Consider the following 25,047-nt stretch of genomic DNA (forward strand, 5'->3'; position numbering starts at 1 on the left):
ACATTGCCGTTCGCTTCATCCGGCGAGCGCTCAGGCGTGGACTCGGTCCCCCCGCCGGCGTTTCATTTCCTTCAATACGCCCATGGCGGGTTCCACGCGCCCCGACCGTTTTCACCTGTTCCCACATTGTGAGCGACGTCTGGCTGGATAATGGTGACTTGTATGCTCGGATTGACCGAGGGGATCCTAGCTGTGGTGAGGACCCCGTCGCTCCCGCCTTATCGGTATAAGGAGGACTTAAAATGTTCTGTTACTCGTCCCTTTTGGGTCCAGCTCTTTTTTTTATTTTTAATGTGTTAAATAGAACTGATTGTCTGGTTATGTGGCCGGGCGACCAGGATAGGATCCAGCAGCTAAGAAGAATGAGTCAATGTTTATTTTGTTGTACTTTTTGTACATACAGTGGACTTTCACTACTTTGTGGCTTTCGCGTCCTCGCCACTTTTTGCGGATTTGATTTTTTTTTTGTGGTGAAATAGTTATATTTTAGCCTAAGAAGAAAAAAAACAGTGAACAGTATCATAAAATTCAACTAAAATTCCTTTTATAAAATGAATAAAATACCAGATCTCCTTTTCTTAACAAAGATAGCCAGCATGGTGAACTCTGGCTCCACTGTGGCCCCGCAAAATCTCACACCGAGTCACATTAGCTAACTAGATCTAATTACATTGCAGAAATTCATATTGACATTCAGTGAGGATCCACTGGATATATATATATATATATATATATATATATACACCTTTTCCTTCACATCTTATGAAGAACATACAACTCACTCCCTCACCCATCCTTCCCGTGTCAAACCCCAACTGTTGTCTTTTCTCCTCCCTGTCGGTCTCAGCCCACTCGCATCCTGCTTGTGTTTGTTTATTTTATTCTTGTCATTTCTATTGTCACTCTCTTTATACTCTGGTTTAGTTTTGGTTGTCTATTTCCACCCTTATTGTCTTTTCCATTCTGTTTCCCATTCTTATCCTTGTGGATGTCTATTGCTATCTTTTGATTGTCTATCTATTAAATTTATATCCATATTTATTGACTGTTACGCTGCGGTGGCAACAGAAAGCCCCCTATGGGGATCAATTTATCTTATGAGTCATACATGCAGCCGTTCAGCCTCTCGCTCACGTCCGTACGGAGGGGAATCTTCAGTCTCCAAAATCAAGTGGGAAGATTTCGCCGTCATCCGTTTCAAACACCTTTCCGGACGCTCTCTTTGACAAAGAAAGAAATATCGTACGTCCTGCAGAGCTCTGCAAGGTGATGGACGATTTGGGTTGCAGATGTTGTGGACGGTTTCTGAAAGGAGAAGGAGGAGAAGGTGCGAGGAGTCCCTCCGACCTCTGGCAAGAAAACCAAGGCTTCAAACTACAATTTCCTGTCTCGTCTTGATGAACTTTCTTTTTGCCGGAGCTTTAAAAGGAGCTTCCCCCGGCTCATGCCGCCCGTCCACGAGTCCACGATTAAAAATCAAAACAGATCAACCGAACCTAAACTTCACTCGTTCACACTGACTTGTGCCCTCGTAAACCCTGATAAATAAAGTTCAAAATATAACGGAGAGATACAGCAGATGTTACAAGACTTTCCCCATCAGGGAAGAACATCAGGCAGCCCAGTTTCCTGGCTGGTGAGTGGGCGCCGCTCATGTTTTCTGGGGGTTTCACGACGTGCACGTACAAGCGGCCTCCGCTGAGGAACGTCTGAATGCGGCGAGCCGGATGAAATGACGTGCCTGTTCTCTTCCCGTGGCGTGAGCGCTAAACACAAATTAAACACGCCACATGTAAATGATTGCAAATCGTGACCGGAGGTGCGGCGAAGAAGCGGAATCTTATTTCACCCTCGCTTCGCCATCTCGCCGACGCGCTTTGATCTGCCAATACCAATCTGCATGGCCGCCCAAGGACCGGAGACTAAATCAGACGCGCGGGCTTTTTCATCTCGCCTTGTTCAATCAGCGTTCGTCTCAGGACCTCTGTGAAAAGAGCAAATGACAATAGACGTCCCGGCTCGCGGCTCCGGCTCCGGACGCCGTTTTTTTTCCCAGAAGATTGGGTTTCTGTTTCACACCTTCTCTGAAAGTGAACGCGCGGCCGTGGAAGAGCAGGAATGGCCGCGCGTCGGTTATCGCGATTACCGCAAAATACATCTATGGAGGACGCTCGCATGGAGCTCCTGGATGGAATCCATCCGCCGCTTGTCCCGCTCACGGGACCGAGACGGTCGGAGCCGGGAAACGAGGCGTTTCTCGTAAACTGGTGAATCCAGAGACGAGCGGGACGTGCGGTTTGCGAAGAACCTTCGCTCATTTCAAACTCCTAAGAAGCCAAAGAGGCCTCCAGACCCAAAGAACCGGGGCTCGGACACGAGCGTAGAAGGGCTCACCTCAGCCAGGAGTTAGCTGAGGCGGCGTAGAAGCTCCTGCTTCCAGGTCCTGGTCCACCCAGAACCGGCTGGAGGCCCTGGGAATCCCCTCCAGGTGGTGTTGACGGGGACGTCAGAGTTGACCGACTTAATCTGCTTCCGTTGTTCGCTTGCCTTCACACAAACGGCCGGGTAACGAATGAACAGGATAATTAAGAATCACTTTCAATTATCGATGATTCTTCAGTGTTTTAGGTGAAAACCAGGCCTCGCGACTCTCCTGCGTAGATGTTCTGATCCATCTCCATTTCAGTCTCATTGGTGTCTTGTAAGAATAAACGTGCGCGGTGCGTCCGGCCGGCGGAGGGTCCCGGACGCCGAGAGGCGAGCGCCATTATTATGTTTACACGTTTACACGCCAGAGTGGTGGCGGGGAATCATCTGCTCGCCCTTCCCTGATAAACAAACTGTTGTTTCTTCCTTTTAAACCAGACTCTCTCTCTCTCTCTCTCTAGTTATATACATATATACATATAAATATATATATTTACTGCTCAAAAACTAAAGGGAGCACTTCAACAACACAATGTAACTCCAAGTCAATCCATCAAAGTGTCCACTTAGGAAGCAACACTTATTCATTTTGACTTGTTTTAAGGACACGACGTCGACGCTGGATCAGCAGGAGTGTGTTTTTCCACTCCGACCCCAGACCTCCGCGGCTTCACACACCGGGTTTCATCGACCACTTGTGTGTCAGCACGTTCAACTATGCTAGAACAAAGTATTTGATAAGAATATTTCATTCATTCAGATCTAGGATGTGTTTATTTTCGTGTATTTTTGGAGCCGTGTATATATTTATATAAAACGTCTGCTATCCGATGGCGTCAGGAGGTCGCCGTGCGTGTTTGTCCGTCTGGATTAGATGAGCGAAAAATCCTCCCGATGCTGGAGGTGAGTCATCGTCAAGTTTGCTTCCTTCGTTCATTCATTCTCCGCACGTCTCGTGCAGGACTCCGGCTCGTGGGCGGCCCGCCGGCGGCCCGGGCGCCAGCCAATCCGGGGCGGCGTAGAAACATTCACCTGTTCATTTACGAGCCATGTAAAGACCAGCATCATTTCCTTCATCACTTCCTTTCTTTCTTGCATTTGCACCTCAGTTCTACTGTCACTTTAAACACAAAGCAAAAGAAAATTGCACTTGAAGCAAAACCAACTCGGGGAAAATCCTTTTCTGTGACGAATGATTTAGATTTTTTTGTACTTTTGCACCGAGGATCTTAAGAGCATCGCTATTTCAATGTGTGATCGCATGACAGCGTTGACAATAAACTTTGACTTATTTTCTTTGTGTCCAGCCTTCAGATTCGCTGTTTTCCTTTCCAGATATGTTTACGAGAGCGGGTCGCCGCCTACGTTCTATCAAGGTTCTTCCCCCGACCGCACGCCGGATGAAGGTCGGTGCCGAAGCCCAACTCCTCAAATCTCCGTCTCGCATCTCGCCAAATTATTCCCGCCGTCGCCGTTCTCCGTCGCCGATGGGCCGAATCTTCTAGACGAGCCTTTTACCGGGAAATAGCGACGATTGGGATAATAATGAGCGCGTGGAAGAGCATCCGCTGCCAAATTGTCGGAGCCTTTTTAAGAAGGAATAAACAGGAAAGTCCGGGGGAATAAAGAGGCAGGAGCAGGTTTGCGGCGGCGTAGATGATGGAGGTTGGTTAACCTTGCACTCGCTGCTTGAGATGCAGATAACACAGGGACCATTAGCCTCACTGGGAAGCCACATCAAGATGGAAGATCAGACGCTCCACTTGAAAACACACACACTCTCTTCGCCTCCCACTCTGTCTACTGGGTTGTGTGATTCACCCGAGCAGGAGTGGAAGGGAGGGTTAAGGTTAGTAGGCGTTCATCCATTTGGATTCCATGGGCGGAGGATTCCACGGCTGGCGGGGGGGCCGGGGGGGCCGGGGGGGCCGCTGGCTGCAGGGAGCTTTATTTACCGGAGCTGACACACCCGGGGCGGCGGAGGGCCCTAATTGCTTCGCGGCCTTCTTAGAGCCGCGCCATGCGTTCATTCTGAACGTGGCGTCTCACGGGGAGGACTGAAGGGAGGAGGCGTTGTCCGTGGCCGGTTTTCAAAAGCCCGACGCTGACGGGCGGAGAAACGCTCCGGCACGCACGCCGAACAAAGCCCGGGCCGCCATCGGCACCAGAGGAGGAATCTGGAATATCCTATCTGGGAGAATAGATAAACAGAAGTAAACGCTCTCTCTGCAGCAAATGCACAGCCCGTCTCAAGTGAACCACGTACTCCGTACGCTTCGTCCAAAATGCGACGTGGTCGGCCATCACGGCGATACACGGGGAAGATAAAACGCCGCCGCGCTCTCCGCCGATCGCATCGCTCGGATGCGGGATAAATCCCGGTTTAATGGAGTCTAATTGTGGAGATTAGGTGGATTGTCTGCGATAATGCCTCGGCAAACAAACGATCCGGAGCAGCCATCTCCCGTCCGGGTGGTGGGGAGGCTCCTCCGGACCAAGGTTATCTTCATGAATCTCACAGAGCTTCCAACGCTTTCACAGAGTTGAAGGTGGGTTGAAGCGCTGGAAGGCATCTGGACGAGAATGCATTATTGACGGGTTCCTCCGGTGATCGCCCGCCTGCCCGGGGTCTCCACCTTCCCCCGTGTCTGCAGGAGGTTCCTCCGGATTCTCCGGGTTCTTCCCGCAGTCCAAAACACGCTGGAGGATCATGGGATTCAGGGTGAACATGTCTCTATATGGGGCTCTGTGATTGGTCCGCGGTGAACTCCGCCTCCCGGCCAATCACAGCCAGGATAGGCTCCGTCGCCGGTGTAGACCACGAGGATGACGCAGATGTATTTTGCAAGAATCGTGCACGCCCGCCCCCCCGCTCATCAGCTCCTTATTGTCGTCATGACGGCTCAAAGCTGCCGCCCCCCCCGTCAGGGTAACTCATTAGGGCAGCCTCTGATTAGATGATTAAAAATGAAAGCCTCCCTGCACTAAGAACCCCCCCCCCCTCCATAAAAAGAATTGCTATTCAAGCCGGTTGACCCCGGTGCACTTAGCGCCACTCTGGCACAGCGCACGGCGACCCCTGCGCCTCCTTGGGTGCCGGTGCCGGTTAGCGGATACATGAATAATTCCCGGGGGACATTAGCGGTAAGAAGTAGGGCAGAGGATGCTGCGCGGCGCTCCTGGTCCCACCCTCAGCCTCAATCCCCTCATCAGCAGGCTCTTAATATTTAATTATACAGGCTTCATTTCACACTCGCCGGTTGGACCCGTGGGCTGGAGATGGTGGAGCAGGGGGTCGCTGCGGGAAGCTACGGGGCGGAGGGCCGAGGGTCGCTCAAGGATAGCGGACGGGGGGGAGGACGGGGTGACTGCCAGATGCAAATGCACCTGGAAAGAAAAATCCATTCCCAAACCGAAGCGCTAGTTTTCATCAACTCTTGTTTTCCAAACAGCCGATGCCCTTTATGGGAGATGGAGTCTATCGCCCGGCCGGAGCGCTGCCCTCCGACAGCCATGAGCGGGAAGCTGGGAGCAGCAGAGAGCCACCGCTAGCTGCCGTCGGAGGCGGCCTAATGCAAATTAGCTTCACCTCGAGGTCTTCTTCTACCAATGCTATGCTAGATTAGTGTGACAGAAGCAGCGTCCACGCTAAGTACCCGGCCTATCAGTTAGCAGTTTGATGGTAACAACGACGGGGGCCAGTGGCGCGCAGACTCGAACCGTATGCATCGGAGTCCCGTACAAAGACGTACAACTATTGCCCCCCTCCTTCACTCACCATATAAAGACATACAGACGTTCAGCCATTCACACGGGCCACGGCGACAGAGCTTCCACGCGAGGTAGGAACTGGACCATATGCATCAGAGAGTCCCGTACAGAGACATACAACTATTGACCCTCTCATTCGTGCATTACACAAAGACATACAAGTGTGGCCCCCTTCATTCACTCACCATATAAGGACAACCAACCCTTCACACACCCATGACGGCAGAGCGGCCATGCAAGGCGCTAACCAGACCACCGGCGTGCAGACGGGAGGAGTCGGGGATCAAACTGTACCCGTCGGAGAGTCCCGAACTGAGACATACAAGTACTGACCCCTCGTTGGCCCGTCAGATAAAGGCATTCGAGCGTTCACCCCGTCACACACAGATGGCGCTCCACCAGCAGAGCCAAAGCCACGTCAGTCGCCATTAATCTTAAACTCTCCGCCTTTGAGTGATTCATCGGGATTTAATCCAGTTTAAATGTATATTTCTTTATCTCTTCATTCGTATAATGAAGGACTCTGAGGCCGCCGGCGCTCCTGATGAATTTAAAAAATATACACGCAAAAAAAAAAAAGCCTTCAGATAAAACCATAAAGCGCCGATAACCCGGTGTCAGAGGAAATGTTTTTATTTTTATTTTTTTTCCCGGCGTCCGAGTGTAATTAAATTTAATAACAGAGAATAACTGGATGAGGGATTTCAAATAACCCCCCCATCCTCCCCTTGCCCTTCTGTGCAGATAAGGACTCGGGCGTTTGCTTCCACACATCATCCAAAGACGACGGGACTTTAATGATATAAACAGCCCAATCAGGCCGCCGTGCACGTCGGGCTTCCGTTCGGCAATCCATTCGCACCGTGAAGGTGCTCCAGAACTTCCAGGAGAAACATGGAACGCGGTATTTCCCCTTTAACAAATCTTCTCGGAGCCAGAAGAGGTGGTAGGACATTAACAATTTATGCTTGAGCCTTTTTATAGAGCGCGCCGGGGGGGGGGGGGGTCATAATTCTACTCAGATTAGCCCCCCCCCCCCAAAAAAAGTTTAAGTTTTAATAAATAGGTATTAAAAGTTTAACTGATATTAATAGCAGCAATTAAAGGGCATACTGTGGAGTTATGCATCATTTCTATAGCGGTGGAGTGGAAACGCCGCCCTGCAGAGCACAGCCTCTTCTGCCTCCACCCTCCTCTTCATCGCACTTCAGAACCGCCGCCACGTCCAGGAAGACGTAACGCCACGCGGATATTAACGCGGCAGGCGTCGGAAAAGGAAAGACTTCCCCCCGCGCTGTAAATGCGCACGGCGCGGCGTTTCACTCTCCGGCTCGCCGCTCCGTAATCATCCACATGAACATCACTATTACCAGCCGAGAGCCGCCTGATCATCCGCCGCCGTGATTGATGAGCAATTTTCCTTGTCTCCAACATCATCATTTCCTCTAGTGTGCAGGGTCAAAGTGCATGTGTGTGTGTGTGTGTGTGTGTGTGTGGTCATCATCCATCCATTCCAGTTTATGAGGTGGAACTTGAGCCCATTAGCATAAACGTTAGCGTGTTTTTAACTGAAAGCAACTCATTCACTCATTTCCACACCATCGCCGTCCGGTTGGAAATGGATCGTACCAACTGGGCCGCGCACTTTTTTTAAGACGGCCTGTGTTTTTGGTTCGCTCCGATGCACCTTTCATTTCTCTTTTCGCACCGCAGTCGCTGCACTATCATTTCCGGAAGAGGTCGAGTCAAAGAACGGCGTCTCGCTGTTCCTGGGCGGCGGCGATCCGGACGTCTGGCGAGCTGGCGGGGAGGGGCGGGGAAATGAAGACGGAAAGAGGGGCGGGAAGAACAAGGCAGAGATAGAAAAGAGAGGCGGGGGAAGCCAGCAAAGAGAGGAACGGATGGGTTGTGTTTTTCTTCTTTTTTGTTATGTGGTTCAACGATTCCTGATGAAAATGACTCGTATGCTTAAAGACCCCCCGGTGTCCCTGCGCTTGATCCTGCCTCTATTACACACCTGTCCGCAGGATGAATGATCTACACATTACCCGCCGGTGCTGCCGGCCTCCGCACGCGTCGGCGACCGCCGGCGCCCGCGGACCCGTGAGATTGCGGCGAACGTCTGAGCGAAGGGGAAAAGGAGAGGACGGTCGAAGGCGACGGACAGCAAAGGGATTTCAACATGAGGAAGCTGGAAGGAGAATTGTGACGACGTCACCGTCAGAGAGACCGAACAACCTCTGCACCGATGGATGGTCCCGCACAGGAGGACCACCGCTTCAGGATCTAGTCCACCTCCACCTGAGGGACGAGGTCCATTCTTTTATTCTGGCCACAGAAGAGCCGGGGTTCCAGAGAGGAGTCAAAGAAGACATCTTTGTCAAAACAGGAGATCCATCTCTGAACAAAGGAGGAGCCTCAGACGCAACCTTTTCCAGACGTTTTGCAGATCAACACCAAGAAGGACCAGGACCTTCTGAACCAGGAAAGATCCACCACCAGAAGCAGCCCTCGGTAACGTCCACCTGAGCCTCCGTCCATGAGATCCAACAGGTTTCACTCCTTTGTTTAGCTTTACCTTTTCACATTCCAGTCCAGGTCATCTCATGAAGAAGCTCTTCTGATCCAATGAAGGACACCTCATCAGCATGACAACCCCTGAGACCGAGCTTCTGACCATCAGCTCCTCCATTTCCATTACAAGCCGCCGTCACCAGGACGCGCCCGCGGTACCCCGGCAGGTACATTGGGAAGCTCCACAAAGGTCATGAGAACTGAAGAAGCCTCTGGAAACAGCTTCAAGTCCGGTTGCCACGACAAGAAGATGTGGACAAGGAGGGGAAGGTTTGGTGGCAAACGGAGGTTTGGAGGACAGAAACTACGAGAGCATCGGAAGGCTGATTGGTATCTGTTCCACCTGTCCTGCGCTCAGGGAGGCAGGAGGACTGGAACCATTCACCCTCTGGAAGCAGGGTCTCCACTGAAGCTCCTGCATGTGCTCGGACTGCAGGAGGAACCAAGGCAGACACGGGGAGAACATGGAGACGCCACACAGGAAACCCCCTTCTCGCGGAGAAAAGAAGGGTTTCTCAGCCAGTGGAATTAAAGCACGGCCTCCACTCATGATGTATGGAGGGCATTTAGCTCCACGCGGTAGCTCGGGAGGAGGCGGTCCTCCCGCTTGTGGCTCCAGCCATGTAGTTCACGGCTGGCGTGCCGGGGGGGCGGGGGGGTCGGTGTCACTCGCGTAGAGAAAGAGAGAGAAAGCAGCCAATTTAATGAATGGTGCTCTTTATCTGAGCCCGAACAGCGAGTTATTACCTACTGAGTGCGGAGAGCAGGGTCTGTTTCCTCAGCGGCCGTCCCCGGGGGAGGAGGAGGACGCAGGGTTTCGCGGGGAGAGGGAAATGAGCGGCGGAGGAGGAAAGACGAAATTCAGATTTGGTACCTTGTTTTAGAACCGGCTGTGACATCCCTTGGCCTCGGCGCCGTAACAAGGCCGCGGAGCGTGGACCGGCATACCTGACCAGGGAGCGGCGCGGTCAAAACACCCGCTGGAAACGAGACTCCGACCGTGCGGGATCTGCACGGCTCGCGCCGGAATCAGGGACTCGTCCCGGAGTTCAGGGTCGTGGCGGCGGCGTTCGTTATTGTGGCGCCAAGTCGTGAACGACAGCCGACGGTTCGGCCGCGAAGGAAAAACACAGGTCTGTCAGACAGGAGAAGTCGCTGCGACTCCCATTCATTCATTCATTCATTCATTCATTCATTCATTCATTCATTCATTCATCCATTTGTTCATTCGTTCCCCCATTCATTCATTCATCAATTCGTTCATTCATTCATCCATTCACCCATTCACCCATTCATTCATTCATTCATCCATTCATTCACCCAACCATTCATTCATTCATCCATCCATTCATTAATTCATCCATTCATTCATCCAACCATTCATTCATTCATCCATCCATTCATTAATTCATTCATTCATTCATCCATACCGCTCATCCTCCCAGGTATTGAGACACGACCGCTACTCTACAGACAAAGTCATCCTCCCATGCACACCTCAACGGAGACAAATCGCCATTCATTCATTCATTCATTCATTCATTATCTACGACCTCAAACCCAATCCGATTTGTGTGTGTGTGTGTGATCTGCGATGCTATTGGTTGGTCTGTGACTGACTGAGTGACAGTCACTGGGGAAAAAAAGGGCGAATGCAACATATTGAATATTTGTGCACACTATCGCCGGCAGACGGAGGGATAAATGGCGGTTGCGTCGGTGAGCACCGGCAGAGGGTCGGTCGCCCGCGGAGCCGCTGGACCCGCTGACGAGAATAAACGAGAGCAATACGATCGATGGGAACACGTACGAGTGCGTTTGGAATTGATGCCACGGAACGGGCCGAGGCCACGGCGGCGAGGATCCGAGCGGAGCCGGTCCAGATCCGGCCCTCGACCCCCCGTTCCTCAGATCCACGTGCTCCCCTGGCGGCGGCCCGCGGCGTTAATTGGTCTCTTCTGCCTTGGGTTAGGGTTAGCCTTCGCTAATGGAGTTAGCCGTGGCTGCGGGGATGACTGTAGATGTGAGCAAACGTGTGCGCTAATGCTAACCGGTGAGCGCCAACACTTTACATACACACAAAATAACGTCGTCATGTAAAGTCTTACGAGTGTCACCGATTCGATGGGAAACCATCGCAGGAGGGCCTCCTGCGGGAAACCGACCGGGGAAACTCCCTGCCGCGCCAAAGAGACAAAGCACGGAACGTGATAAAGTACAACCGGAATAATAAAAAGGTAAATAGCATGACTACAGTTCACCGTCGGGTCCCAGAAAAAAGTGGATCATCACTAGAGTTCTGCAAAAGGAAAGAGAGGGAGAAACAGATGTAATGCCACGGAGAGTCGGAACCACTTTATCTAATTAGCATCTCCGACTGAAGAAGGGACGCCTCCCCGGCTTTCACCGCGCGGGTCGGAAGTCGCGTCGGAGTCAGAAAGTCGCCACAATCTCTGTAAACACAGCGCACAAGCAGGAACTCCCCGTAGCCTCGGTATCACAGGCGCTTTGAAAACAGACATGAAAGACGAGCCAGGAAGCGCCGGTTTCGGGGTAAACAGGTGGGAAAGATGATTCCGCTGCCCCAGAAAATGAAGGGAAAAAAAAAAGCAAAAAAAAAAACGTGCGGCGGGAGCGTGACGCTCTTTAGCTATGGAGCGGCGTGCGTTTACCCGCCGAGCCAGAGCGCACATCCTCCATTTGTCTTAAGTGCAGAGAAACAAAGCTGACAGGGAAGATCAAAACACACCCCGGCAACGGGTGTCACTCTAATTGCCCCCCTCTCCTCCTTATCTTCACATCACTTCCATGCTAATGCCGCTCCAGGTAATATCCGCCATACTTCCGCGAGGACTAGCATGAGCTCTAATGAGCGTAGCATTCCCGTACAAAGCGCCGGGCCTTCTGCACCGGGATATGGACCTTCTATACATGAAGCTACGGGCAACGTGCACTCCATTGTGGCGACGCTCTTAATGGGCTAAGCAGTGTTTACTTTTCAGAGATCTCCGCATGAATTATTGATGGCCGAGAGCTGATTTGTTCTTGGAATTAGCATGAGATATTCCGCCCGGGCTCGCTCAACGCCGAGGTGAAGAGGCCCGCTCCCCGGTAAACAGGCTCCACTGGAAAGCGATGTCGTTTTGTTATCTTGATTTCTGCAGGAAGATGAATGTTTCAGCATCCTCACTTTGCTTACTTTGGTATTTGGGTCTTTTGAGGTTCTGATTGACGGAGGACGTTTCCCGTCCTGGTTCTAGGAAGTATGCTAAGCTGCAGGGTCCGAGTAGCGGTTGCATCGACTGATGATAAACCCTCCGTTGTATCTGAACAGTCACGTGAGGCAAACAGGAAGACCATGAATGTCTTGCATTTGAATTAAAGAATCTGAATTTGTTCCATTTACTGAAATTTATTGAATTTATCGGAAAGGGAAGTTGCGCACTGTTGAACGTTTGTTTAAATGCAAAGGTAAATAAGCAAGATTTGGCAAGATTTAGCAAGATTTAGCTAACTGCAAAATAGCCTCCGTAGTCTACAGGGACTTGGGATTATACATACATATTCTTCTTCTTCTTCTTCTTCTTCTTCTTCTTCTTCTTCTTCTTCTTCTTCTTCTTCTTCTTCTTCTTCTTCTTCTTCTTCTTCTTCTTCTTCTTCTTCTTCTTCTTCTTCTTCTTCTTCTTCTTCGTCTTCTTCTTCTTCTTCTTCTTCGTCTTCTTCTTTCGGCTTTTCCCTTCAGGTGTCGCCACGGCGAGTCCACTTTCTCCATCTCACCCTATTCTCTGGATCCTCCTCTCTCACACCAACGACCTTCATATCTTCTCTCACTACGTCCATAAATCTTCTCTTTGGTCTTCCTCCAGACCTCTTGCCTGGCAGCTCCAATTCCAGCATCCGTCTACCAATATATTCTCTATCCCTCCTCTGTCCATGACCCAACCATCTCAGTCTGGCTTCTCTGACCTTCTCTCCAAAACATCTAACATGTGCTGTTCCTCTGATAGACTCATTCCTGATCCTCTCCATCCTGGTCGCTCCCAAAGAGAACCTCAACATCTTCATCTCTGCCACCTCCAGCTCTGCCTCCTGTCTTTTGGTCGTTGTCATATGTCTAAATATATGTATGTATACATATATATGTAAATATGTATTAGCCTATCCATCTATCTGTCTATCCATCTAGCTATCTATGCGTCTCTCACATCGCTAACACATAATGCTATACATTAATTGAGGTGGCGGGTTTACAGGTTTATACACATGTAGAGAATATAATTGTGCACCGAAAGCGACCATGAACTGGAGGCAACTGAATTCATCTCCACTTTTCCGAAGATCTCAAGAATAAATGAAGATAAAGAAGAAGTTGTGCGTTTGAGGATATTATTTTCTTGCCAATGCACGCGGTCTATTTTTTGGCCTCCTCTTAGGTGTCAGCTTTGAACAGGCTCTGCATCTGAAGTGTGCTAGTCAACTCTTGGACGGGATCCATCTCGCGGACAGAAGCGAACCAGCCGGAGCAAAGAATAAAAGGTACGTGTCTTCGACAGTCTGTCGCTGGTCCCGCCCCCCCTCCCCCTCTTTTAACCGTCTCTCTGCTCTTATTTACTTTCTTTGGTTTTAAAACACTCGTCTGTCTCGGCGGCGGTGACGAGCCTTTGAGCTGCTGTCGAGACTTGAGAGCGCCGCGACTCCAGAGTCGGAAATCGTGTTTATTTCATTATGCGGGTTCGGCGCGTCCTCGCTCAGATGTTAAAAAGAAAGGCGTTTCTACTTCAAACGACAATCTGCGATGTAATGTGCCATTTATTACCCGCTGGTGAGACTCGGCGCTCGCTGATGCCGAAGAACTTTGTTTCTGCTCGTTTCTCCTGTCGGTCTGCGGGTTTCTTAGCGAACCTCCCTCGGCTTTTTCACCCATCGGCGTGGCGAGCTTGGCGTCGTGACCAGGAGGTCGATCGCGGCGCTACTTCGGGACGTTTCCTTCAGATGTTGGTCCTCGGTGTACTGGGTGTCCAGTCTGAGGACTCCTCTCTTATACCCCTCCATCAAAAGATGCTAAAGAAGCTATCGAGCAGCGAGCGGAGGGCGCCGGATCGAGCAGGAAAGCAAAAGCTCGCCGCCGCTGCCGCCTCGCACGACGGGAGGAGCGCCGTACCCTTCGTGTCGTTCGCCTGCTCCGTCAACCCGTCATCGCTACTCCGAAGAAAGGGGACCCGGAGAGGCGCTTTGAAAGGCCTACGAGGAGTTAGCCTTTCCCCAGATGAAGCTCATTAAGTCGGAATGCCGTCTCACCAAGGGGTCCGCTCCAGGTCTCACGCCGAGAGCAAATCATCAGAGGGAAGCGGCGAGCGCCGAAGCGTCGATTGTTATTGTACCGCAAGGGGTTCGCGAAGGTACGCGAGGCATGCCAAACAGACTCGGTCGTTTTAGCAGCAGCTTTCAAGCCGGACGCGGCGCGAGGCCCCCGCGGCGACGATTAATAAACTCCTCTACTCCCTCTCCGCCACCCTGTGTCTCACCTTGCCGAGCCAATCCGACCGGCCAATTCCTTCTGCCCAGAAGGCCTAAATGGACGGGAGTGGTCCTGCTGGGCGCAATATGCCACCCGCTCCCCGTCAATGGCGGTCCCGTCGAGCTTCGAGCCCCACCCGCGGCGTCTCGTCCCTACCGGCGCTCAAGACGTATGAGCCGCCGAAGAAATGTGGCAAGAGCCGTTATTTAATAACAAGCTGTTGAATAATTAAAATAGGACCTGCACGGTGGGACGCTTGCGCTTCGGATTCCCTTCGGGAGACGTTTTCGAGTTGAGGTCGTCTACGGGAGCGAGACCAAATACTATTATATCAACAAGCGTGACTGCAATGCATCCAGGCAGCCTTTGTGAGCGCCCTGAAAGCTCGTCCTCGGGGCGAAGGGTCCGCTCAGGATGCGCTCAAATAACCCCCGCGGGCTTGTTAGCGGCCGCGGTATGCCGAGGCCGCGGATACAAGCGGCATGTGTGAGGATTTAGTCCGGTAAACAACACGCGCCGTCCTCCGGCCAACGGTAATGAAGAGACTCGCAGCTCGTTACGGGGAGGAGAAGCTCCTCTCGGCCGGCGAGGTGACGCCGCCGGCCCCGCCACCTTTCGCCAGGTATTTCAATTAAGCCGGTCGGGCCTCCGCCGTGCGTCACCGTGTCCTCCGCTGGCATTTAAATCTCATCGTCAACCTTATTAGTTGACGCGAGGGAGGCGACATCTACGGGGCTCTTGGCTTAATAACGGCCTCTCTCCCGCCGAGACGTCCGCCGCCGCCGGGGGGGAACGGACGGAAATAAATACATTTAAAAAAGTAATCACGGCTCTCATCACGGGTATCCGGAGAAAGATGACCGGCGCTCAGCGGAAAACAAGCCTTGACATTTTCCGACATACTCATTCAGCAATTACTGATGCGCCGTGCAGAACACACACACACACACACACACACACTGCGGCTGAAAACACACCAAACTGCATTGGTTAAAAACATTTCATTCATGCAGTTAATGTCGTGACTGCAAACATTCACCCTCTCATTCTCAACGTAGGATCTCCGAGGAACCTCCTGCATGTGTTTGGACGGTTGGAGGAACCTGGAGAACCCTGAGGAACCCTGAGGAACCCCAGCCACGCAGGGAATCCAACCAGGGACCGTGAGAGCCACTGCTACCGTGCCACCTTAAGAATGAATACACACACACACACACACACACAAATACACTTCGGATATAACGACGCACCAGCTTGTAAATCGAGTCAATCGAGAAGTACCACGGAAATCAACTCGGTGGGGGCGGGGCTTGACTCACCGCGGCCCCGTGAGCCGCACGCTTTCATTACTTCCAACTGTCACGGAAGATTTGTCTTTTTATTATCCGCCGTTGTTATTTGTGGACGCGTGCTCTGCGTCGCGACCCCCCCGAGGACGGAATATCCCGCGTCAGGAATCACGGCGATTAACCTTGTTGCGTTTAAAAAAAGCCGATGAGACGATGCGAATTTTTCTTCCGCCGATTGGCGGGAAAACATCGGAGGGAAAGACTTGCGTCGCCACGTCACCGGAGGGAGGACGCTCCTCCGGCCGAGGAATCATAAAGGACGCGAGATGCACTTTTAATTACATTACCTTGTTTATATGAGCCCGGGGCAGGAAGGCTCACACATCATCACTCACACCCCTGCTTGATGTCAGCTCACGCTTTATTATCTCGTGTCTGAACGAGGCCGCGAGCTCATCATACTCTGATTAACTTTGGTGTCGGAGAGTCGGCGGCCATCGGATTTATTAGCGCCTTAATAGCGGCGTAGATCGCATTATGGCCGCTCTATTGTTATTATCTGCCACCGACGGGCTTCTCGGAATGGCGTCGGGAAAAACATCCATTTTGTTTTTCTGCTCAAACTAAGAGATTTGCTTCTTATTTGGACGCCATTATTTACGGCCAGACACGCTAACCTTTAATTAAATGACTTAAGTTACCAAACCGCGACGGCTTCAGAGGGCGGCCACCGCATCTAAATTATGCATTGGGCTTATGACAGCATTAGCGCCATTATCATAATGGACACACTAATAACACGGCCTTGGTTATCCGCGTGTGGCTGGAAGGCGTCAAACACACTCCACCCCGCCGTTCAATTATTTATACCGTGTACAACTTTGGACATGCGTGCAAGAGTGTGTTTGTTTTGGCCGTGAACGCACGCGAACGCACGGCTCCTCCACAAATATGGACTTTCATCGAGCGCCACCTTTGCAAACGGTAAGAAGTGCAGCGGTCGTAGAGGAGCGTGGAGGTTGACTCCCGCCGTGACCACATGACCGGGAAGGTGAGCGGGACGACCGACGAAGCGCAACCCGGGAGAAAACCCGGAGGCGCTTCGGGACGCCGGGACGCCGCCGCCTCGGGAGCCGCGTTGAGAAGAAGAATAATTTCCATTTGCGGACCTAAGTTGGCATGTAAATGAGATAATGGGGGCTAAATTAGGAAGCTAATTGGGAACCGAAAAGAGCCCCTCCTAGGACCCATTTTATTCTGACTAATAGCCAGATTGTTTACTCAATTAGCGCCGTTGTCGCTTAATTTATCAGTCCTGGCCTTAAAAAAACATGCCTTACCTTGACGACCACGGCTTTCCAGCTCACTCCCATCGTACCTCGGAGAACACACCCGTCACACACCTGCTTTCTGAGTTTGGATGAGAACGTCTGACACACCCCGGGAACCGGACGGCGTGAGATACTCGGCCTGTCGCTAAATCGCTGACCGTTATAGCCGATTTATTCGCCGCCCGTCGGCCCGTCATGCATTATCCGTGCTGCTTATCCTGCGCGGCGACCGTCCCGTCATTGGTCGCCGGGCAGAGTTCGGCTTTCACCCTCTCGTTCACATGTCACAAACAGACACGCAACCTTTCACCCTCGCGCTCACACTAATATACAGATACACAACCGCCCTCTAACTCTTAGGTTTATAAATATGGATTCTCCGGTGAAGTCCGGATAATTAAAGGACACGTCGTCTGAAATAGATGAGATTCATTTTTCATGTTGAGAAGTAAGGTTATTAGACATCGGTCTTTTCATTGATTTTTTTTTTCTTCCTTCATAAGTGAGAAGCGGTGAAAATCCATGGATCTCGGCACGGACCTTGAATATCAGGCGGAAAGTTAGTTTACGGTCCCTGGTAGGGCTTCTGCCGGCGCCCCATCGTCCTCCGCTTCCTGTAAATCAACGGCGAGATCTCTCCCCCGCAACGCTCCGAACCCGGTCGCACAGCCGGCGACTTGTTTTTGAGCCGCGAAATCGACGCCGGCGGTTTTCCACGCCACGCGTGGAGGCGTGCCCGCGCATAAATGCGCGCCGGTCCGGTTAAGAGAAAAGCGGCGGTTGGGTATTACCGCAAATCAGCCGTCCCGTGTCCTCCTGGCGGGCGTCTGAACGTTTCATCTAATCATTAAACGCTGACAGGCGTTCACAAAGTAGCGCCGCTGATCCTCGTCGGTGGAAGACGGGGCCCTGACTTCATTAGCCCGCGCTGCTAACGCTAAGCTGCTTTAGCTCGCGCTCACGCCCGGCTTAACCTGCGAAGTGATAAACGCGAAGAGGAAAGGGGAAGATCGGCCGAACGGGAACCGGGCGGCGAGACGTAAGGAACGCCGGGGAGGGAGGGGTGTTCGGACGGAGAGGCGAGAGGCGCCGGGGCCGAGAACAAGGGATGAGAAAGTGAGAAACGAGAGGGCGCGGAGCGTGTGAACCGCGGGTTACGGCCGGCGGGAGGAGGATGAAGCTCAAAGCGGCGGTTGAAGTGAAGGGGAGGATTTGCAAATGCAAGAAAAAGAAGCAAAGGCAAAGGAGCGCGGCAATCAATTAACTCCTGTGGCCCGCTAATCAATTAGCACACCGGCACGTCCACAGCCGGCTTCTCCGAGAGCCGAGACTCCGGAGCTCCTCGCGTGCACGTCCCCATCTTCCTGAGAACAAACGCACACGTGCACACCTGCTCCCCCCTCCCGTGGTTTCCACCTCTGCAGGAGGACTTCGCATCACCGCCGGCGGAGGCTCCCGGCTGCTTAAGTACGCCCACGGGCCGCGGGGGGGGGGAGGGGCGGCCCCCGACCCACGGCGGCGGGCGCCACTGCGATTCGACGCGGCCCATTTGATGAAATTTATTGCCGGCGTTTGGAAAATGAAATGAAAGGGACGTCTCCCGGAGACTGTTTTCCCAGCACGCCCACCATAAATACACTTCATTTGGCAGAGAGGGAGGTGCTGAATCCGGGACGTCACGGCGGTAACCTCGTATCTTCGCCCCGAGTCCCACCGCCGCTCTCATTTCCCGGCAGGCGGGGCGCCGTCCAGCACGCCGGCCGCCATTTTTCTTTCCTTTGCATGTTAAAGCTGTTGCCGTGTCTGGACGCGCACACGTGAAGCTCCGGGTGGAAGGAAGCCGCTTCTGGAGCTGCCAGGCAGCAGGTTTATGGACGGAGGGAAAGAGGAGATGGTGAGAGAGGAGAAGGTCAGATGGAGCAGGAGGTTCCAAAGGAGCCCAAAGGAGAAGAAGATGGTGAAACCGTATTTTACAACAGCATGGATGCAACCGAGGAAAACCTCAACCAGGACTGGACTGCGGCTTCCTGCCGACTCCGTGGCTCCCATCTCCATTTTCCACGACGGCGTCCAGCTTCGGGCCGGACCGGGTTCAATAACTTTTTAATTCCTCTTCCCTCAGCCGCAGGGAATCTTCAAACCTTTGTACTTGAGACCTTAAAACACTGATAGCCTTAACCTTGACAATTTATATCTTATTGTATTTCTTATTCTCCCTCCTTCCTACTATTATCTTTTATTGTATGTTTTTTGCTTGAAACTCTGTCACGACAATTTCCTTCGGGATAAATAAAGTTGTTCTCATCTCATCTCGTCTCTCATAAATGGCTAATTGTCGGGTCATTTTTTTCATATTTGACCCCACGAATAAAAACAGGCGCGGAGAAAACAGTGCTAGAAAGGTTACAAACATCCGTTGGAATGCCAAAAGAAATAAATACATGATTCTCCTTCTCATTTTTGGACAGATTGAAGAATAGGACACTTGTTGAAAGGATTTGTCACGGATAAAAACACTTATGCTGCATTGGCATCAAGAAGGAAGCTATTTCTGCATCATGTCAACCATTAGCATGTAGCCGTTTGCGCTATCGATACGATAAGCATGATGTCATCGGAGCCTCGAACCCCCTCCGTCGCTATCGGAGTCCCGCTCGCTCGCTCTCCGTCTTTCAGAAGGAAGCAGCATCCCGTCGGAGGTTCTGTGCTGCAGGAAAGGGCGGTTCTGGTTTGTTTTGTGTCATCGGACACCCGGCTCGTGATTGGATGCAGAGAACCAAAGAATGGGTTCGCACATGCAGACGTTCTGCCGCGGGTCCTTCCAACACGTTTAGAAAACACCGGCGGATGTGCGATATCGATGCACGGGCCGTCTCGCCGCGCATAAAGCATCGCACCTTCTCCGTCTTTCACACCCGGACAGATGCAGAAAATCACACCGGCGAATAAACAAAGTGCACATACGTAGCAGCATTGGCTAATACGCCCGCGCAACGGCGGATTGTTTATGTACATTATCTGCACCCGAGGCCCGCGGCTGCCCGGTAACGGCGGCCGTGTCGCGGCTTCACCGTGATCTATTATTCCGAGTGTAAAACGGGTTATTTTTTTTCTCTGAGACAAACTCCGGGGACGACGCTGAACGTTTTCTAAACGCGCCCGCCCCGACCGGAGATACCGCACGACGTATAAATTGCCGGAGAGCCCGGCGTCCAGATGGACACGCAAGGTAACAAAAGTGAGTATTCATCTGCTGTCGGGGTGACTCGGCCTTATTTATCTCCCTCTCATTCAGAGACGTATGCGAGCGCGGCGGCGGGGGGGAATGATGTAGTCCACGCCAACCTCTGCTTCGCTTCAACATCTATCAAAGAGCGCTTCTCGGGCAACCCACATCACTTACCTTTATAGGCCCATCTGACAACGCAGTACATCAGGAAGCCATCACATACAAGCGTCTCACCGCCAGGTGTGTGTGTGTGTGTGTGACAGTACTATAAGGACACACCGTCACACAGATACACTCCATCGGTGCCTGTTGCAGTGTATCTACAGAAAGTGTTGCTTCGGGAGGCAGAAGCACAGCCGCGCTTTCAAAACTCTCAATCCGCAAAGACGGAATGTTGTACTTTATCATCTCGGACCCGCCTGACAACGGCTTGTGTTTGGTGCCGGTGAGCGCTCACACAAAAACAACATCAACGCTCCGGCGACCGCGGTGGGAAGCCTCGGAGAAGTTTCAATGGAAACGGCGGGGAGTCCTACATGTTGATGGTCAGCTCCCGCTCTGTAATCACCGGCTGCGAAGCACCTACTCTTACCACTCCTACGTGGGAAGCGCGAGTCGGGGTTGGACGAGGAGGGGAGCCGAGGACGCCCGAGGGACGTACCGCTAAAGCTAAGTGGACAATTCCTCTTTCCACCCCGTTTTCTTGCCAAAATCAATCGAATCCCATCCTGGAGGATCCACGGTGAGGCTCATGTGTGCTCAACGCAAAATCCGCATCCGGACGAAGCCGTCTGTCCGTCCGCCGCGTTAAGTCACGGCGTAATCCTGTTCGTTCTTTTGGGAGCGACCACGTGCGGAGAACAGAGCCGCGCCATCAGACGTCGTGAGGGAACGAATAGAAGAAGACAACCTGCTGTCGGTAGAAGAACTCTCCGCGTACATGTGGCCGTTGATTGAACGGCGACACACACTTTGCCTGCGTCTCAGAGGGTAAAGCACCACCGCATCCCACCATCTAGTGGAGGTAGTGCTGAACATGCACGGCCAGGGCGGCGCGCGCCCCGTGATGTTTGACCGCCACCGAATGATTAAAAATGAGCATTTACTGTATGATCGGCGCCCGCTCCCCATCCCATGACAAACACGCACCGGAGGAAACCACTTGCAGGTGCAAAAAACACAGATTGAAGCTTGCAAACGCTGCGGAAACAGCGGGATAATTTAGTTCAGGTGTCACCGGGCGCCGATGATTGACTCTGTAATCAAACGACTTGCTCTGTCTCGGAAACATCCAATATCGACATCAAGGAAATTGTGAAATGTTTTCATCCCGTTTGCATAAAAAAAAAAACAAAAAAAACAACAAAACACTGACAGCAAACACACACACACACACGTCTGAAATTGTACGAGGATCCACAGGTTACTGATTGAGCGAGTGAGCGTCGTCTTACCTTTCTGCGACGCCGCTGTGGTATCTGTTGATGAAAGGAGACGGAGGGAACGTTAGATATGTTGCTCACAAACACAAGAAACAAAAGAAAGAACCCGAAAACAAAAGGGGGTAAATAAACAGCGGGTGTCGTTCTGGTTCGGCAGGAGGCCTTAATCTCGCAACGGCGAGGAATCCCGATCTCCGCACGTGCGAGCTTAGGCGTGACTTCCAATGCAAACAGACGTACGAAAACACGCGGCGAAGCTCTTCTCCCGGGGAGGAACCTGTGCGAGGGGAGGCTGAGCAAACACGCCGCCGGGAGAAGCTCGGAGTGCAGAGACGAGGGTCGCCGGACTCCCGAGAACCCTTGATCTCTTTAGCAATTTAGCGGGAGCGGCTCTAAGTAAGATGGGTGAGACAAACCAAATCAAATCCTCGGAGAAGCGCGTTTACTCAGAGCCCACGAGGTATTTCTGCCGCTCGGAAGATGATGTAGTGCCGCTCTCCTTCTCGCCTTTCTCCCTAAACAATTGAGGCGGGTATATCTGCGCCGAGAAAACCACCGCAAATGAATCACAGCGCTCTCACAGAACCGTTTACGGGAGAGCTACCCAGGGAGCTCTTTGTTTCATTTCTACCCCAGATTGATGGACGCAGGAGTTTTTCCAAGACTTTGTACTTTTACCCGCCGAACCGTGAGCGAGCGTGGAATCGTCGGATCCAAACATCCAAAGTTTTCTCCGATTGCCGGATTCGGTGCGTCACGGATAATCGGGAAGTTCTCTGTCGAGGCGCTCGGCAGAGGCGAGCGCCTCCGAGGTCCTCGGTTGGATTCCGACCGGAGGCTTCTGCGCGCTCGGTCCACCTTCGGGCTCTGCGGTCTCGTCCAAAACCACGGCGAAGGTTTACCAGGAGACGACCGAACGCGCCAGGTTCCGATCACAGAAGGGATCCTTCGGCGACCCTTCGAACGCAGCGTCCTCCGTCAACAAACACAGGAGTGAGAAAATATAAAAAAAGGTCTGTGTTGCTCAGAATGCTTTGTACCGTGACTGATAGCCGGCGCCACTTTAACGCCAGCGAGACGCCATCTGTCACATGTGTGAATCAAAATGTAGAACCCCGAGAACAGGTGACGGCTTCATCTTGATTAAGAACGCTTCCCGCACTTTGTAACTAATGAACAGGTTCTTCCAACATTGGCGGCGTGTCGGCATGAAGAATGGGCACACCTGCGCGCAAACGGTCTGGTGGGTTTTAGCAAAGACGCTAAATCTTCCTTTGTTTCTTCCCCCTTTGTGGTGGAGACTTTGAGCAAGTGTGCGCCGCCACGCGCTCAGCGCCGCATCTCAGCACCGTCGACCTCAGCATTGTGTTTGGTCTCTAAAGAAGAGCAGCTCCTCCCGATGTGATACTTATCGCTTTTAATTTGTGTTGAATTGAAAAGGGGATTCTCGGAAAACGCAGCTGTGCGTCGACCTGACTTTGCTGCACGTTTTCGAAGACGTGAAGATGGTTTGCGGCGTTTTTCTGACGGTCGTCAACATCAGCACAACGATAATACACTGATCGACAATGAGCGGATACACGTATCACGGTCCTGTTAGCAGTTAGCATTTGGGCCTCACAGCCAGAAGGTCCGTGGTTGGATTCTGACCGGAGGCCTTCCCATGTTCTCCCCGTGTCTGCGTGGGTTCCCTTCCAGTTCTTCAGGGTTCCTCCCACCGTCCAAGAACATGCAGTAGAAATTTTTTGGAACCCCCAAATATTGGTCCCAAGATTGTCCAGAGGGCGTGATGGTTGTAGGTCTTTAGATGTCGTGAGCGAGAGAGTGAATGGTCGCACGGCTCTACGTGACCTGCCAATGAGAGGGTGAATCGTCTCCGTACGTGATGATCCAGGATGATCCCGGCTGGGATGGGCTGCCTCCGGCGCAGGATGAGCAATGCAGTTATGAACGGATGAAGGAATGAGTTGCTGAGTTTATCCAGACATGTAGCCGGGCGGATGCATGCTAACTCCCAACTCACTGCTGGAAGTGTCTGACAGCTGCGAGAGAAATCACCTCCGATACTTTACAATGTTTACATCCAGGGCTTATTGAATTAGACCGCTATTGGAAATCTGTCTCTTATTGACCCCTTAAAAGTTGTGGCCCTCTAACCGTCCACTCCGGGAATACTTTTAATTACAGACAGAAATTGGGTTCGATTTTATCCCCCCGTCATGAACCCGGGGGTCCTTACAGCTTATCATCACTTCATCAGGACGGACCAAAACCGCGCGGTCACCTCGAAGGCGCCGCAAGGACGCGGGCCTGAGGGCCGGCGGGAAGTCCATGCATGTCCGCCTGAAGGAGTGCGCCGGAAAACAAACGCGGCATGTCTTTGGGCGCTACAAGCACATTTGCACGCCGCCGCTATAAAACAATTAGCCGGCCGTCTCTCGATCGCGCTCACAGATGGACTCCGACGGCGCGTCATTTATCGTAACAAACCTATGAGGCCCACATGAGTTATGATGCGACCGCAGGCCTGGAAGCTAACCACCGCAGCGCCCAGGTGCAACGCCGTTCTGCATGGAGAGGCCTTGTGAAAACCCCAAAAGCTCATTTAGACACAGAGGCCGTGTGCACGACAAGAGTATCGGCCAATGAGAGGAGAGGGGCAGAAGATGTAAGGGAGAGGTTGAAGAGGTTGAGCTTGTCAGGATTGGAGTCCAGCAGAGGGAAAGCACATGGTAGATGTTCTGGAGGATCCGGGTAGAAGGACGCTGACGTTTGAACTTTCCGGGACGACCGGAGAGAAGGTTTATGGATGGAGGGGGAGAGGGCGGGAAGTTTAGTTGGTGTGAGGCTGCAGAGGAGAGGGAGACGATTGGCTGCCGTGACCCGTGAAGGGAGCGGCCGGAAGGGAAAGAATAAGATAAAAGAAATGAAAGTACAGTTTGGGAGTGTGCTGCAAAAGCCGGCCCGGCCCGCCGCGGAGCTGCTACATGCTGACCCTCCGCACCCTGAAACTGATATTTCCTTCATTGGCGCGACTTCAAAGGGAGAGCAAGATGTAGCAGAACATCCGTCCTGATTGCGTGTTAGCTGACGGCCAAAGGTCGACGTGCAGACCGGCAGACGGTCGCTGCCTTCCGATCCATATCGCGGTTTGCTGTGTTTCACCTGGGGGGGGTTTAAAGCCGGTGGCTTTCTACACTTTCATTCTGAAATCCAGGCAGAGAACGGTCAATCTACCGATATAACAATAATGATAAATATTTTTATGGAGCACTTTCCAGCAAAGTGCCTGTCCTGCAGAGAGGGGCTCAGGAGCTCCCGGTGAGCTTCCTGGGAGGAACCCGGAGAACCCGGAGGAACCCCCCAGAAAGGAATCCGAGCGGGGACCTTGTGTTTGGGGGGCAGAAGCGCCGCTACGTGTATCCACAATAGGGATCAAGAAAGGTTTACTTTACCGGGAGAGAAG

General features: G+C 52.3%; 1 protein-coding gene across 1 annotated transcript in view; it reads right to left on the bottom strand.

Moving 5' to 3' along the window:
* LOC147214581 (cadherin-4-like) overlaps positions 1–25,047 on the bottom strand; it is a 227,971-nt gene that overhangs the window by 115,054 nt on the left and 87,870 nt on the right. The window contains exon 3 of the mRNA XM_086141303.1: positions 21,594–21,617. Coding sequence (XP_085997429.1) covers positions 21,594–21,617 — 24 coding nt within the window. The remainder of the gene's footprint in view (positions 1–21,593; positions 21,618–25,047) is intronic.

The sequence above is a fragment of the Fistularia commersonii genome, chromosome 34, assembly GCF_037954325.1.
Source record: "Fistularia commersonii isolate RoL2024-O1a breed Wild chromosome 34, RoL_Fcom_v1.0, whole genome shotgun sequence".
Classification (NCBI taxonomy): Eukaryota; Metazoa; Chordata; class Actinopteri; order Syngnathiformes; family Fistulariidae; genus Fistularia; species Fistularia commersonii.